Raw genomic sequence first — 16,327 nt, 5'->3', positions numbered from 1 at the left:
TAATGTTTATCATATTGTCCAGACTGGTTACATAGTAAATGTAAATCCAGGACACTTAAATTAGTATGATATGTTACGTTTGGTATGGTTACATAAGACAGAAGGTTACTTAAGGCAAAAACAAAAGTAGGGTGGTTGGTCGGGGTTGATGGGTGGACAAATAACATAAACGTCTAGAAACCCAAAGGTTGAGTGTTTGAATCTCATCATGGACAACTTTAGCTAATTAGCAACTTTACAACTAGTTACTACTTTTTAGCTACATTGCAACTACTTAGCATGTTAGCTAACCCTTCCCCTAACCATAACCTTAACCCTTTTAGTTAACCCTTCACCTAACCCTAACCTTAACCCTTTTAGCTAACCCTAACCTTAACCCTTTAACCTAACTCCTATCCTTAACCATAAATCCTTAACCTTAAATCCTAACCTCAAGAGCTAGCCACCTAGCTAACGTTAGCAACAACAAATTGGAATTCATAACATACATGTTTTGAAATGATGGAGATCCACAAATGAAAACATACCATACGAGACGTAACATATCATACTACATTTAGTTTCTCAGATTTACGTACAGTATAATGTGAAATGCTCTGACACCACGTTGTATTGTCATAACAATGAGTCATTTTCAAAGCAGATATTCCAGATAGTAGGTTCAAAGCCGGTACAGTTGAGATACATGCATCTTAAGGCAAAACAGCCATGCTGGGTAGCGGGTTGGCTGGGGTCTGTGTGAGTGGTTTCATTGTGATGCTAAGCTAACATTAGCATGCCCTCTCCTCCCCAGGTCATGGGCTATTGGGGCCATCGCCCTGCTCTTCCTGCTTGGTCTGACCTGGTCCTTCGGCCTCCTCTTCATCAACGAGAACACGGTCATCATGGCCTACCTCTTCACCACCTTCAACGCCTTCCAGGGCATGTTCATCTTCATCTTCCACTGCGCCCTGCAGAAAAAGGTAACTCAAACACTCACATATCTAAAAGTGACCTTTTCTATTGAGTAAACTAAGCATAACATTTAAATAGACATGATGGAATATAATTACAATCTGCAGCCTGATTTATGTTGTTACTTTCCCTTAATAATTCCTGTGAGAAGGAGGTGATTATTTAACCAAATTTTAATTAAACAGGGTAATTATGCACGGTACATCACTAGGTGTCACGATCGTCTTGAGGATAATGAGTGGACCAAGGCGCAGCGTGTGAAAAATACATCTCTTTTATTTGAGACGAGTGAAACACGAAACGAACACTTATAACAAAACGAAACAAAACAACAAACGACCGTGAAGCTACAAACGTAAGTGCAATACAAAAGCTACAAACGTTCTACATAGACAATTCCCCACAAAACCCAATGCCTATGGCTGCCTTAAATATGGCTCTCAGAGACAATGAACCACAGCTGCCTCTAATTGAGAACCAATCTAGGCAGCCATAGACATACAAACACCTAGACAAGACACTGACCCATTTAACATACAAACCCCTAGACAATCCAAAAACACATACATTCCCCATGTCACACCCTGACCTAACTAAAATAATAAAGAAAACAAAGAATACTAAGGCCAGGGCGTGACAGTACTCCCCCCCCCCCCCCCCCCCCCCCAAGGTGCGGACTCCGGCCGCAAAACTTAACACAGAAGGGGAGGGTCCGGGGTGGGCCTTCCTATGGCGTCGGCTCGGGTGCGGGACGTGACCCCCACTCCACCATTGTCAATACCAGCTTTGGTGTCTCTGGTAGATCCTGGCTGGCTGGCGACTCTGGCTGCTCATGGCTGGCTGGCGACTCTGGCTGCTCATGGCTGGCTGGCGACTCTGGCTGCTCATGGCTGGCTGGCGACTCTGGCTGCTCATGGCTGGCTGGCGACTCTGGCTGCTCATGGCTGGCTGGCGACTCTGGCTGCTCATGGCTGGCTGGCGACTCTGGCTGCTCATGGCTGGCTGGCGACTCTGGAAGATCCTGGCTGGTTGGCGGCTCTGGCAGATCCTGGCTGACTGGCGGCTCTAATGGCGCTGGGCAGACGGAAGGCTCAGACGGCGCTGGGCAGACGGATGGCTCAGACGGCGCTGGGCAGACGGATGGCTCAGACGGCGCTGGGCAGACGGATGGCTCAGACGGCGCTGGGCAGACGGATGGCTCAGACGGCGCTGGGCAGACGGATGGCTCAGACGGCGCTGGGCAGGCAGGCGGCTCAGACGGCGCTGGGCAGACGAGCAGTGCAGGCGGCGTTGGGCAGACGGCCGACTCTGACCTGCTGAGGCGCACAGTAGGCCTGGTGCGTGGTGCCGGAACTGGTGGTACCGGATTGGAGACACGCACCTCAAGGCTAGTGCTGGGAGCAAGAACATGGCACACTGAATTCTCGAGGCGCACTATAGGCCTGGTGCGTGGTACCGGAACTGGTGGTACCGGGCTGAGGGCACGCACCTCAGGGCGAGTGCGGGGAGAAGGAACAGTGCGTACAGGGCTCCGGAGACGCACAGGAGGCTTGGTGCGTGGTACCGGAACTGGAGGTACCGGGCTGGGGACACGCACCTGAAGGCTAGTGCGGGGAGAAGGAACAGGGCATACTGGACCCTGGAGACGCACATTAGGCCTAGTGCGTGGTGCCGGAACTGGTGGTACCGGGCTGGGGACACGCCTCTCAGGGCTAGTGCGGGGAGAAGGAACAGGGCATACTGGACCCTGGAGACGCACATTAGGCCTAGTGCGTGGTGCCGGCACTGGTGGTACCGGGCTGGGGACACGCATCTCAGGGCTAGTGCGGGGAGCAGCAACAGGACGCACAGGACTCTGGAGACGTACAGGAGGCTTGGTGCGTGGTGCCGGAACTGGTGGTACCGGGCTGGAGACACGCACCATAGGGCGAGTGCGTGGAGGAGGAACCGGGCTCTGGAGACACACTGGAAGCCTGGTGCGTGGTGTAGACACTGTTGGTACTGGGCTGGGGCGGGGAGGTGGCGCCGGAAATACCGGACCGTGCAGGCGTACTGGCTCCCTTGAGCACTGAGCCTGCCCAACCTTACCTGGTTGTATGCTCCCCGTAGCCCGACCAGTGCGGGGAGGTGGAATAACCCGCACTGGGCTGTGTAGGCGAACCGGGGACACCATGCGTAAGGCTGGTGCCATGTATGCCGGCCCGAGGAGACGCACTGGAGGCCAGATGCGTTGGGCCGGCTTCATGACATCCGGCTCAATACTCAATCTAGCCCTGCCAGTGCGGGGAGGTGGAATAACCCTCACCGGGCTATGCACACGTACAGGAGACACCGTGCGCTCTACCGCATAACACGGTGTCTGCACGTACTTTCGCGCTCCACGGTAAGCTCGGGGAGTTGGCGCAGGTCTCCTACCTGACTTCGCCACACTCCCTTGTAGCCCCCCCCCCCAATAATTTTTTGGGGCTGACTCACAGGCTTCCTACCGCGTCGTCGTGCTGCCTCCATTCGCCGGTATCCCTCGTCGCACTGTTCCAGAGAATCCCAGGCGGGCTCCGGCATTCGCCCTGGGTCGATCGCCCACCTGTCGATCTCCTCCCACGTAGTATAGTCCATATCCTGCTCCCATTGCCATAAATCCTGTGTATGTTCCTGCCGCCGCTTGACATGCTGCTTGGTCCCGTTACGGTGGGTAATTCTGTCACGATTGTCTTGAGGATAATGAGTGGACCAAGGCGCAGCGTGTGAAAAATACATCTCTTTTATTTGAGACGAGTGAAACACGAAACGAACACTTATAACAAAACGAAACAAAACAACAAACGCCCGTGAAGCTACAAACGTTCTACATAGACAATTCCCCACAAAACCCAATGCCTATGGCTGCCTTAAATATGGCTCTCAATCAGAGACAATGAACCACAGCTGCCTCTAATTGAGAACCAATCTAGGCAGCCATAGACATACAAACACCTAGACAAGACACTGACCCATTTAACATACAAACCCCTAGACAATCCAAAAACACATACATTCCCCATGTCACACCCTGACCTAACTAAAATAATAAAGAAAACAAAGAATACTAAGGCCAGGGCGTGACACTAGGTGCACTATTCAGAGCTCTGTCTATTTGAAATGTTAATTTGCTCAAAGCATGTATGTCTTTGCGTGATGAAAATCTTGCCCTAAAAGGTCTGAGTCCGTATGTTCAGAATGAAAAATCCATAAATGTATAATTCTTGTGTAATTTATATGTCTAGGCTACATTGAGGTTTTTCTTTAGCTGTTTTAGGCTATCTGGCATTAGCCTTAGGGCCTAACTGTACATGCACCAACAGCCTACATGCCAATCGGATAATTATTTTGGGAACGGGTAGAAAAGTTAACTTTGACCCACGGAGGCAAAAATAACAATGTCAGAGTTTAATTCAAGAGAAAAGCTGCAAAATGGAGAGTTGAAAATAAAGAGAAGGGACAGAAAAGTAATGATTGTGAAAGATTTGAAGTGGTAAAAGAGGATGATAGCAGTGCTGCTATGTTATGTGTGATGTTGTGTGTGATGTTATGTGTGATGTTATGTGTGATGTTATGTGTGATGTTATGTGTGATGATATGTGTGATGTTATGTGTGATGTTGTGTGTGATGTTATGTGTGATGTTATGTGTGATGTTATGTGTTATGTTGTGTGTGATGATTGTGAGCCACTATACAAATTCAACAGTCACAAGACGGGGACTTCAGACAGTCCTATGGCACGAGAAGGGAACTGTAGCCTACTGTTCAGATGGGTTAAATGGAAACGGAAATACGGACACTATAACCTCTCACATAGTCTTAATATTAACTCCTGCAGAATTAAGCATTTCTTGTAGTAAAATGATACACCAAATGTAGGCTACATTTTGATTCTGGAACAGGAGTGGAGAAATATGATTCTTTCAGCATCTTGAGAGAATGCGAATGTGCAGTTAGATACTATCTGTAAAGGTGCTCTCTTTATCAACATCATAAAAGCTGATAGTATTTCAACCACATAAAATATGCATCCAAGCCGAACTGAAATCTTAACAGAAACATGTTGGGTCGTTTTCACAGCTTTACAACCGGTCAAACTGATGTAATTTGGAAATGTACTTTTTTTTTTGTTATTCCATTTTCTCCCCGGTCCCTAAACATCTTTCCGCCACGAAAGAAGCAGAGATGACAGAGAAAACTTTAGCCTACCGATATTAACTAGATTGAAGGATTCATTCTATCAATTTATGATCTTATTCTGGTGAGCAATGGTTTATTTAGTCTTCTAAGGCAACATATAATGACAGAAGAGTAGCTGCATGTATCTAATTATAGACAAGATGACTAACTAATAGCCTACCAAAATGTCGAAAATTATAAGCAGAAACATATCTAAATCAAACAACAACAAAAAGTCTTGCACCCTCTGTCAAAAAATCGTTCCGCCGTCTCTGACTGTAGCCTACAGCACATTTTCTATGTTAGCAGGTTAGGGTCCGGTGCAGATTTTCACTTTATCACATATAGTTTTGCGGTTGAGGATGGGTTATTAACAATTATGGGCAGGTGCAGGTGAATAAACAGCAGACCCGCGCACCACTAGTGTGTATGTATGCGAGTCTACTGCTTACATGCGTGTGTCTAAGCCATGTTTGCCCTCTCTATCCATGCAGGTCCATAAGGAGTACAGTAAGTGTCTGCGTCACTCGTACTGCTGCAGCCGTACCTCCACCACCAGCTCCCACGGCTCCCTGAAGAACTCTGCCCTGCGTGCCAACAACCGCTACTACACTGGCAACCAGGCCCGCCACGCTGCCGCACACAGACAAGTCAGTGAACGGACATACACACACGCACAGACACAACCACACACACACCACAAACACATACACACCACACACACACACACGTGCACGCATGCATACACGCACAGACTCTAAAGGACTACATGGGTGCACACACAGGCCACATCATGCCATACACAAACCCACAGATTACGGGTACATGCACCAATCTACAAAGTGTAGGCCTGTCCCATACCTAATTCTCTTTGACAACACTCCAAACACACACACACAATACACTCTCAGTCTCCAGTTGACATACCGGCTATCACACGCTTCACAAATCTAATCAGAAACCTTCATCTCTATTTGGATCTACCACGTCTCAATCTGATGTTGTTTATCTGTGTGTATTAACTTGTTTATGTTAGTATGCCTGCTGCGTGAGCTTATTTACTTCATGTATCTCTGGTAGCATGTATGTGTTTGCTTAGTAGTTTTAGACAGATCCATGCAAGCTTGGCCATGTTCCAGCCTCACATAGTTACAATATCATATCATATTGTTTATTCCTGTCTATCTATCTGTCTGTCTGTCTTGTTAATTCCTTTCTGTCTATCTATCTGTCTGTCTGTCTTGTTAATTCCTTTCTGTCTATCTATCTGTCTGTCTGTCTGTCTTGTTTTGTTTCACTGTGTGCTTCTCTTCTCCGGCGTTCCAGAGTCGGATCCGCAGGATGTGGAACGACACGGTTCGGAAGCAGACGGAATCTTCCTTCATGGCGGGAGACATCAACAGTACTCCTTCACTCAACCGTGGTGAGACTCCCCACCCCCTTAACCCCTCTCTAACCCCCCTGCTGTCCCCCTCTCCAATCACGCACACCTCTATGGCAGGCTCATCAGAACTGACAGACAGACAGGCAGAACGAAGTAGGAGCACCACTGAGTCTACTGTCAGAGACAGAGAGCGAGGAAGAGGAGCCAGTGTACATTGACACGAGCAATAGCCTGAGCAGCCGGTGGCATACCGTCGCCGTGGCAGCCATCGTCATGGGGATCAGAATTATCTGGGAGGGAGGGAAGAGTTGATGATGACAAAGAGGTAGTCACTATATCAACCATCACTCTTTATGTTAATTTCATCCATTTTGTTTTTAATGAACTGATTAGCGTATGAGCTGGCTGGGGATAATTAGTCTTATTGAAGAGAGTGACAGGAACAAGTGAGGGAGGGGGTGCGAGGAGAGGAGGAGAGAGTAAGAAGAGAGGAGGGGAGGGGAAGGAGATTCGCTTTCCTGGAACTGACATCACGGAGGAAAAATGATACACTGAGTATACCAAACATTAGAAACACCTTCCTAATATCCACTCTACAAGGTGTAGAAAGCATTCCACAGGGATGCTGTCCCATGTTGACTCCAATGCTTCCCACCGTTGTGTCAAGTTGGCTGGATGTTCATTGGGTGGTGGACCATTCTTGATAAACACGGCAAACTGTTGAGCGTGAAAAACCCAGCAGCGTTGCAGTTCTTGACACAAACCGGTGCGCCTGGCACATGCTACCATACCCCATACACAATCCATGTCTCAAGGCTTAAAAATCCTTCTTTAACCTGTCTCCACTCCTTCATCTACACTGATTGAAGTGGATTTAACAAGTGACATCAATAAGCTTTCACCTGGATTCACCTGGTCAGTCTGTCATGGAAAGAGCAGGTGTTCTTAATGTTTTGTTTACTCAGTTTATAGGGAAAGAGGAAGGAGGAATTGAGGGATAGAGGAAGCTGGGATAAAGAGAGGAGGAGGGATAGGTGAAGGACGGAAAGAGGACGGATAGAGCTAGAGGGAGAAACGCTAAACAAAGGCGCTGCCAAGTGCGAAGTCCTTTCTTTTCCCGAGCATTTGAGAAAAGTTTGTCGTTGTTGGCAGAAAGCGAAAGATGGCCGCTCCATTCGAGAGACAGAGAGAAAGAACGAGAGAGCGAGAAATAAAGAGAAGGAGAGACGCTATCATGGAGCAATAATTAAATGGGACGAATCTCGACGAGAGCCGCTGTCTTCGTTGTTATCGCTGGCATCTCTTATCTCTTTGATTTCCCCACTTAACTTCTTTATCAACTTGTTTCTCTTCAGACAATAGTGATCTGTGCAGGAGACAAGGCGTGATGAGGCTTCCTCCTCTCTGAATGAAGCTCCCCAGCTTCCCAGTGCCTGCCCTACTTTCTCTCTCCAACACTTAAAAGTTGTTGTTTTTAAATTGTCGACAGGATATTCTTCCGAGGTGTTTCTGGACAGCTAATCCTGAGTAATTTGGTGTGGAGAGAGACAGGGACGAGATAGAGAGAGAGAGAGAGAGAGAGAGAATGAGAGAGGGGATAAAAGAGTGACTATGTGCGTGAGGTAGAGAGCAAGAGAAAGAATTGGAGAGTGGGTGATGGGTGAACGAACTAACAAAGAAATGAAAGAATGTGAGTGTTTTAGTGTGAAATTCTCTCTGTCTTTCTCATTGTCTCTGTGATGAATGGTTTGGTTGAGACCTGAAGGTTGCACTTCGCCTTAGACCACTCTCCGTCATGCTGTCCTATTTTTAATTTCATGGCATTTCTATTCGATCGCCTGGGGCTGAAGCCATACATGGGCATTACAGAACATTCTCAATGTTCCATTTCTTTGAATTATATTTGTCTAAAGGTGGCATTCGCATTTCACTGTGAAATGAACTGTGTTTCAATGACTGCACTCTCTGACTACGTAATGATATGCATTAGTATTCCCCCTTCGACTACGTTGTAAGATACAGAACAATATTCCAAATGGCAACGCTGGAAATGTATTTTACTCAAAGGTTACAATGCAAGGTAAAAACATTCAGGGGTGTACTGTAAAAGGCATTACCCTGTAGAACATTACTGTGATATACATATCCCTATCGATTTGAATATGAATTTAACATATTTTTGAATAACCTGTCAATGGCCTGTATTCCTATGTATAATGTTAATTATGTATTATGTATAATATTCATTATGTATTATATTTTGAGGCATTGTTATCACATTTATACAGTGCCTCTAATTATATTGTCTGTTATATTTTTGTATTATCATATCAAATGTTAATATACCAAAACAAACCTAAAAAGATGTTTATGGTAAAGTAGATGTTTATGGTAAAATCGATGTTTATGGTAAAGTAGATGTTTGTGGTAAAATCGATGTTTATGGTAAAGTAGATGTTTGTGGTAAAATCGATATTTATGGTAAAGTAGATGTTTATGGTAAAATCGATGTTTATGGTAAAGTAGATGTTTGTGGTAAAATCGATGTTTATGGTAAAGTAAATGTTTATGGTAAAATCGATGTTTATGGTAAAGTAGATGTTTGTGGTAAAATCGATGTTTATGGTAAAGTAGATGTTTGTGGTAAAGTAGATGTTTATGGTAAAGTAGATGTTTGTGGTAAAGTAGATGTTTATAGTAAAGTAAATGTTTATGGTAAAGTAGATGTTTATGGTAAAGTAGATGTTTATGGTAAAGTAGCTGTTTATGGTAAAGTAGATGTTTATGGTAAAATAGATGTCTATGGTAAAGTAGATGTTTATGGTAAAGTAGATGTTTATGGTAAAATAGATGTTTATGGTAAAGTAGATGTTTATGGTAAAGTAGATGTTTATGGTAAAATAGATGTTTATGGTAAAGTAGATGTTTATGGTTAAGTAGCTGTTTATGGTAAAGTAGATGTTTATGGTAAAATAGATGTTTATGGTTAAGTAGCTGTTTATGGTAAAGTAGATGTTTATGGTAAAATAGATGTTTATGGTAAAGTAGATGTTTATGGTTAAGTAGCTGTTTATGGTAAAGTAGATGTTTATGGTTAAGTAGCTGTTTATGGTAAAGTAGATGTTTATGGTAAATAGATGTTTATGGTAAGGAAGATGTTTATGGTAAAATAGATGTTTGTGGTAAAGTAGATGTTTATGGTAAAATATATGTTTATGGTTAAGTAGATGTTTATGGTAAAGTAGATGTTTATGGTAAAGTAGATGTTTATGGTAAAATAGATGTTTATGGTAAAATAGATGTTTATGGTAAAGTAGATGTTTATGGTAAATAGATGTTTATGGTAAAGTAGGTGTTTATGGTAAAATATATGTTTATGGTTAAGTAGATGTTTATGGTAAAATAGATGTTTATGGTAAATAGATGTTTATGGTAAAGTAGATGTTTATGGTAAAGTAGATGTTTATGTAAAGTAGATGTTTATGGTAAAGTAGATGTTTATGGTAAAATAGATGTTTATGGTAAAATAGATGTTTATGGTAAAGTAGATGTTTATGGTAAATAGATGTTTATGGTAAAGTAGGTGTTTATGGTAAAATATATGTTTATGGTTAAGTAGATGTTTATGGTAAAATAGATGTTTATGGTAAAATAGATGTTTATGGTAAAGTAGATGTTTATGGTAAATAGATGTTTATGGTAAAGTAGATGTTTATTGTAAAGTAGATGTTTACGGTAAAGTAGATGTTTATGTAAAGTAGATGTTTATGGTAAATAGATGTTTATGGTAAAGTAGATGTTTATGGTAAAGTAGATGTTTATGGTAAAATAGATGTTTATGGTAAATAGATGTTTATGGTAAAGTAGATGTTTACGGTAAAGTAGATGTTTATGGTAAATAGATGTTTATGGTAAATAAATGTTTATTGTAAAGTAGATGTTTACGGTAAAGTAGATGTTTATGTAAAGTAGATGTTTACGGTAAAGTAGGTGTTTATGGTAAAGTAGATGTTTATGTAAAGTAGATTTTATGGTAAAGTAGATGTTTATGTAAAGTAGATGTTTACGGTAAAGTAGATGTTTATGGTAAAGTAGATCTTTATTGTAAAGTAGATGTTTACGGTAAAGTAGCTGTTTATGGTAAAGTAGATGTTTATGGTAAGGAAGATGTTTATGATAAAGTAGATGTTTATGGTAAAGTAGATGTTTATGGTAAAGTAGATGTTTATGGTAAAGTAGATGTTTATGGTAAAGTAGATGTTTATGGTAAGGAAGATGTTTATGATAAAGTAGATGTTTATGTTTTATGATGTTATGTCTCTTTCTCTTAGCCACCATGGGAAACCACCTCCTGACCAACCCAGTGTTACAGACCCGTACCGGCACCTCTCCCTACAACACCCTACTGGCTGAGAGCTTCACTCCCCCTTCTCCTGGGGTCTTCAACTCCACCGGTAAGTAAACCTTAGTATGTATGTGTGCGTGTGCGTGTGTGCTTCTGCATATTATGCAAATATATTTTCTTGTTTTTTTGCGTCTAAATATTTTTCTGTCTGTTAGTCTTTTTATGCCTCATTGTGTGTGGAGGATGGAAAAGGTGTGTGTGTGTGTGTGTGTGTGTGTGTGTGTGTGTGTGTGTGTGTGTGTGTGTGTGTGTGTGTGTGTGTGTGTGTGTGTGTGTGTGTGTGTGTGTGTGTGTTTCACTGGCGGTGAGTGTATGTATCTGTCAGACGGATTCAGCAGTAGAGAGAGAGAGAGAGCCGTGCCAACTGCCTAGCCATCTGGCCAGGTCTCTAATCCTGCCTTGTTGATATGAAGAAGCAGAAATTGATTAGAAGTAAAGCTTCATCTGTGACTGAAGGAGAAATCTTGGGGACAGCTTCCCTTCTCATACTCTCCCCAGAGTAAATGTGTCACATAATGCTGTGATAATTCACTGAGAACAGCAGAAGACAGCGGTGGCTAGAGTGATTGGGACAGTGGACTCCATTCAGATTCATGTATCTGATTTGTTCAGGTTTATGGAACATTTTGATTGTAGGATTTCAATACTATAAATACACTGAGTGTACAAAACATTAAGAACACCCGCACTTTCCATGACAGACTGACCAGGTGAATTCAGGTGAAAGCTATGATCCCTTATTGATGTCACCTGTTAAATCCACTTCAATCAGTGTAGATGAAGGGGAGGAGACAGGTTAAAGAAGGATTTTTAAGCCTTGAGACAATTGAGACATGGATTATGTATGTGTGCCATTCAGAGGGTGAATGGGCAAGACAAATGATTTAAGTGCCTTTGAACGGGGTATGGTAGTAGGTGCCAGGCGCATCGGTTTGGAACTCAATATTAGGAATGTGTCCTTAATGTTTTGTACACTCAGTGTATATACTGTTGAAGTCGGAAGTTTACATACACTTAGGTTGGAGTCATAAAAACTAATTTTTCAACCACTCCACAAATTTATTGTTAACAAACTATAGTTTTGGAAATGTGCATGACACAAGTCATTTTTCCAACAATTGTTTATAGACAGATTATTTCACTTATAATTCACTGTATCACAATTCCAGTGGGTCAGACGTTTACATACACTAAGTTGACTGTGCCTTTAAACAGCTTGGAAAATTCCAGAAAATTATGTCATGGCTTTAGAAGCTTCTGGTAGGCTAATTGACATCATTTGAGTCAATTGGAGGTGTACCTGTGGATGTATTTCAAGGCCTACCAAACTCAGTGCCTCTTTGCTTGACATCATGGAAAAATCAAAAGAAATCAGCCAAGACCTCAGAAAAGAAATTGTAGACCTCAACAAGTCTGGTTCATCCTTGGGAGCAATTTCCAAATGCCTGAAGGTACCACGTTCATCTGTACAAACAATAGTACGGAAGTATAAACACCATGTACGCAATCCCAGAACAACAGCAAAGGACCTTGTGAAGATGCTGGAGGAAACAGGTACAAAAGTATCTATATCCACAGTAAAACGAGTCCTATATCGACATCACCTGAAAGGCTCAGCAAGGAAGTAGCCACTGCTCCAAAACCGCCACAAAAAAAGCCAGACTATGGTTGGCAACTGCACATGGGGACAAAGATCATACTTTTTGGAGAAATGTCCTCTGGTCTGATGAAACAAAAATAGAACTGTTTGGCCATAATGACCATCGTTATGTTTGGAGGAAAAAGGGGGAGGCTTGCAAGCCACAGAACACCATCCCAACCGTGAAGCACGGGGGTGGCAGCATCATGTTGTGGGGGTGCTTTGCTGCAGGAGGGACTGGTGCACTTCACAAAATAAATGGCATCATGAGGTAGGAAAATGATGTGGAAGCAACATCTCAAGACATCAGTCAGAAAGTTAAAGCTTGGTCGCAAATGGGTCTTCCAAATGGACAATGACCTCAAGCATACTTCCAAAGTTGTGGCAAAATGGCTTAAGGACAGCAAAGTCAAGGTATTGGAGTGGCCATCACAAAGCCCTGACCTTAATCCTATAGAAAATGTGTGGGCAGACCTGAAAAAGCATGTGCGAGCAAGGAGGCCTACAAACCTGACTCAGTTACACCAGCTCTGTCAGGAGGAATGGGCCAAAATACAGAGTACTTGCTCTGTGCTCCCTCCTCTCTATCTCTTCTCTATCTGTGTGCTCCCTGCCTGACTGAGAGGGAGTGTGCCAGCCAGTAGAGAGTTACTATAGTAGCAGCAAGTTGTGTCGTCGTAGAGGCCTGAAATTGTAGACAGCATCTCTGTTTAATATTTTAAACACTCTCTGCACAATGCGTCAGGCAGCCTGACGGCCACGGGGTCCGGCTCAGCAGCGGCAGGGACATTTTTAGAACCCTGAGAGGAGAGGAAGTAGGAAGTGTACTTCATTAGAATGTCTAATTAGCCCTTCCACCACCGCCATAGCAACCGCCGACGAGTCTTGATTAAAATCATACCACGCATTAAAAATTAAATCCACACCGAACCGCAGTCTAACGCGGATTTGCTTAGGGAAGCCATGCCTCGCCATGCCTCTCATTTCGATGCGATCACTCTGATGATGGCAATTTGGGAGGAAAATCACAAAAAATGTTGGTGTGTTGAAGGCGCGTCGTAGAATAAGCATTACTGCTACTTTATGAGATGGTGGTGCATGCATTATGGATGCACTGAATCACAGGCTCACAGACAGCAGAATATACCCCAGTGGCGTGTGTGTGTGTGTGTGTGTGTGTGTGTGTGTGTGTGTGTGTGTGTGTGTGTGTGTGTGTGTGTGTGGGTGTGTGTGTGTGTGTGTGTGTGTGTGTGTGTGTGTGTGTGTGTGTGTGTGTGTGTGTGTGTGTGTGTGTGTGTGTGTGTGTGTGTGTGTGGTGTAAATGATGGTGGATTATCATGTCAAAACTACAAGTTGTGTGTTTGTTTATGAGGCCGTGTGTGTTTGTGTGCCTGTGTTTTATCAATGATTTATAGATGATTTACACTAGATGACTAACAGGAGGCGCTGTTTTGAAGCCACTACTCCTCCATCTTGGCACACCCTCACCGTTGTAAAATTTTGGGGGGGAAGCTATGGAAAAGCATTTATTAATGTCTACATTTGTTTTTGCCACGTTTATTATATTATAGAGCTAAACATCAAATAAAAAATATATATATTATTTTTGGTTCTAACATTTCTGTCTCCACTACAACATCAAAATACATGTCATTGTGTTCCTGAAACATTGAATTAACATACTGTATAATTCCATTAATTCCTATGAAGGACTGCTTCTTCTGAGGAGTGCCAATATGGCTGACCGTTGGCTTCAAAGCCTCTTACTGGCTAATACATTGGCTTGTATATTTGTTTCAGTGGTTTGACTTTTGTTGTGGGTATTATTGGCTGATGTGTTCTCTTGTTAGTCTTTATCATAGCAATAAAAGCTATTGATTGTAGAGAGAGGGGGTGAGAGAGGGAGAGCAAAATAGAGCGACAGAGAGAGAGAGTGATGAAAGAGAGAGAGAGGAGGAGTAAAAGTGACTCACTCACCAGTATTTTTCATTCCTTTCTTTGTGGCTTCTCCATGGATCTACAGGAACCTTCCGTGACCCAAGTATGTCCACGTCTATAAACCTTTATGTTACTATCAGTGTGTATTATAGTGTTTACACAAATATTATATTTTCTCCAAATAATAATGTTTAAGTCATACTTATATTTAATAACCCCTATGTGTGTGCTGTGTGTTTGTACAGAGAACACTCTGTGTAAGGCCCGTGAACCATGTGGTATGGACACCCTGCCCCTCAATGGTAACTTCAACAACAGCTACTCCCTCCGCAGCGTGGGGCCGGTGGGCGGCGGCGGGGGCAGCTGTGACTTCCTGGGCGGGGGCATGGGGTGTGCAGACACCCCCCCTCCCCTCCTCAACCCCCGCGGGTCTGAGACCCTGGGCGGTGACGGAATACGGCGCAACCTGTCTGACGCAGCTGCCTTCGAGAAGATGATCATCTCTGAGCTGGTGCACAACAACCTGCGTGGGGGAGGAGCTGGGGGCGGGGATAGGGTCTGTGGTAGTCTGGCGAGGGGCCCTCCTCACGGCGGAGTAGGCCGAGGCACGGGAGTAGCTGTGCCAGAGCCGAGCATCAGCCTGGACGACGACGAGGACTTCCTGTCCAGAGAAGGCGGGCGCCAGAGGACGCCGCAGGATGTGGAGCTGCTCTACAAAGCCCTGGAGGAGCCACTGCTGCTGCAGAGAGCCCAGTCTGTCCTTTACCAGTCTGACCCCGAGGAGTCAGAGAGCTACACGGCCGACCTCACAGAGAGCCTGGGCCACAGCGGCCACAGTGGGCACAGCGCCGGAGGTCAGGGGTCTGGGGGACAGGGGCCTGACTCTCCCGCCAGGGACTCCCTGTACACCAGCATCACCAACCTACGAGACTCGCCCTACCCAGACAGTAGCCCCGAGCCCCTGGAGGTGGTGCCCCGCTCGGCCCAGCCCCCTGAGGAGCTCTATTACAGCTCTGGGAGGCCCGCCCTGGGGTCTCGAGGAGCACCCATGCAGACCTTCTACCAGGCCCCGCCCCCCAGGAGGCCCAGTAGGGAGGGGGAGGGGCATCCCGGCCAGGAGCCCACCCACAGCGAGGGAGATGGACAGATGCAGCTGGTCACCAGCCTGTGACTGGAACCGGGAGGATGCGGACGGGGACCAAGATGATGAGGATGAGGATGAAGGCTGGCTGGTTGCCTCCTCAGAACCCGCCTCTCTCTCTTTCTCTCGCTCCTCTCCACTTCCTGCTTGATTGGTTGCCTTTTTTTCCCTCTTTATTTGTATTGAAAGATGAGCGAACAAATTTACATTTAAGGAGAGTTTTAGCTGTCTCCACGGCAACAGTCTTATCCTAGAGAACCTCCGCTGTCTGGTGGAGATGAATGATGGCTGAGTTGTTCTTCTCTGGAACATTCACCCGCTCTCTCCTTCTCTCTCTTCAACATCCCCCTTTCTCTTGGCACGCAGCAGACAGATGCCAAGTCCAGCACTCTGAATGTACCAATCCAACAAACCCCTTATACCTTACAGAGCTACAGATATTTCTCAACTTAACTTTGTTCAAAGTCAATTTTATTTAATTTTACTGAATTTCTACAAACATTCCTCTAGAGAAATGGTTCTCATTTTCTAGTTCCCTTTTCTCTTTCCCTTTTTCATGTTCCATCTCTCTTTTTGTTCACTCATCATTTGCTCGGTGTAGTTAGCTGTGGAGACAGGGGATATACTGTAGTAGCCTATTATACCATAGGAAAAAAATCTCTGAGAGC

At 44.4% G+C, this 16,327-nt stretch overlaps 1 protein-coding gene across 1 annotated transcript in view; it reads left to right on the top strand.

Moving 5' to 3' along the window:
* LOC120044053 (adhesion G protein-coupled receptor L1-like) overlaps window positions 1–15,689 on the top strand; it is a 74,568-nt gene extending 58,879 nt beyond the window's left edge. The window contains exons 20-24 of the mRNA XM_038988643.1: window positions 794–962; window positions 5,647–5,775; window positions 6,479–6,575; window positions 10,868–10,990; window positions 14,764–15,689. Coding sequence (XP_038844571.1) covers window positions 794–962; window positions 5,647–5,775; window positions 6,479–6,575; window positions 10,868–10,990; window positions 14,764–15,689 — 1,444 coding nt within the window. The remainder of the gene's footprint in view (window positions 1–793; window positions 963–5,646; window positions 5,776–6,478; window positions 6,576–10,867; window positions 10,991–14,763) is intronic.
* The last annotated feature ends 638 nt before the right edge of the window (window positions 15,690–16,327 follow it).

This window comes from Salvelinus namaycush, chromosome 3, assembly GCF_016432855.1.
Source record: "Salvelinus namaycush isolate Seneca chromosome 3, SaNama_1.0, whole genome shotgun sequence".
Classification (NCBI taxonomy): Eukaryota; Metazoa; Chordata; class Actinopteri; order Salmoniformes; family Salmonidae; genus Salvelinus; species Salvelinus namaycush.
This window is presented reverse-complemented; position numbering and strand designations above follow the sequence as displayed.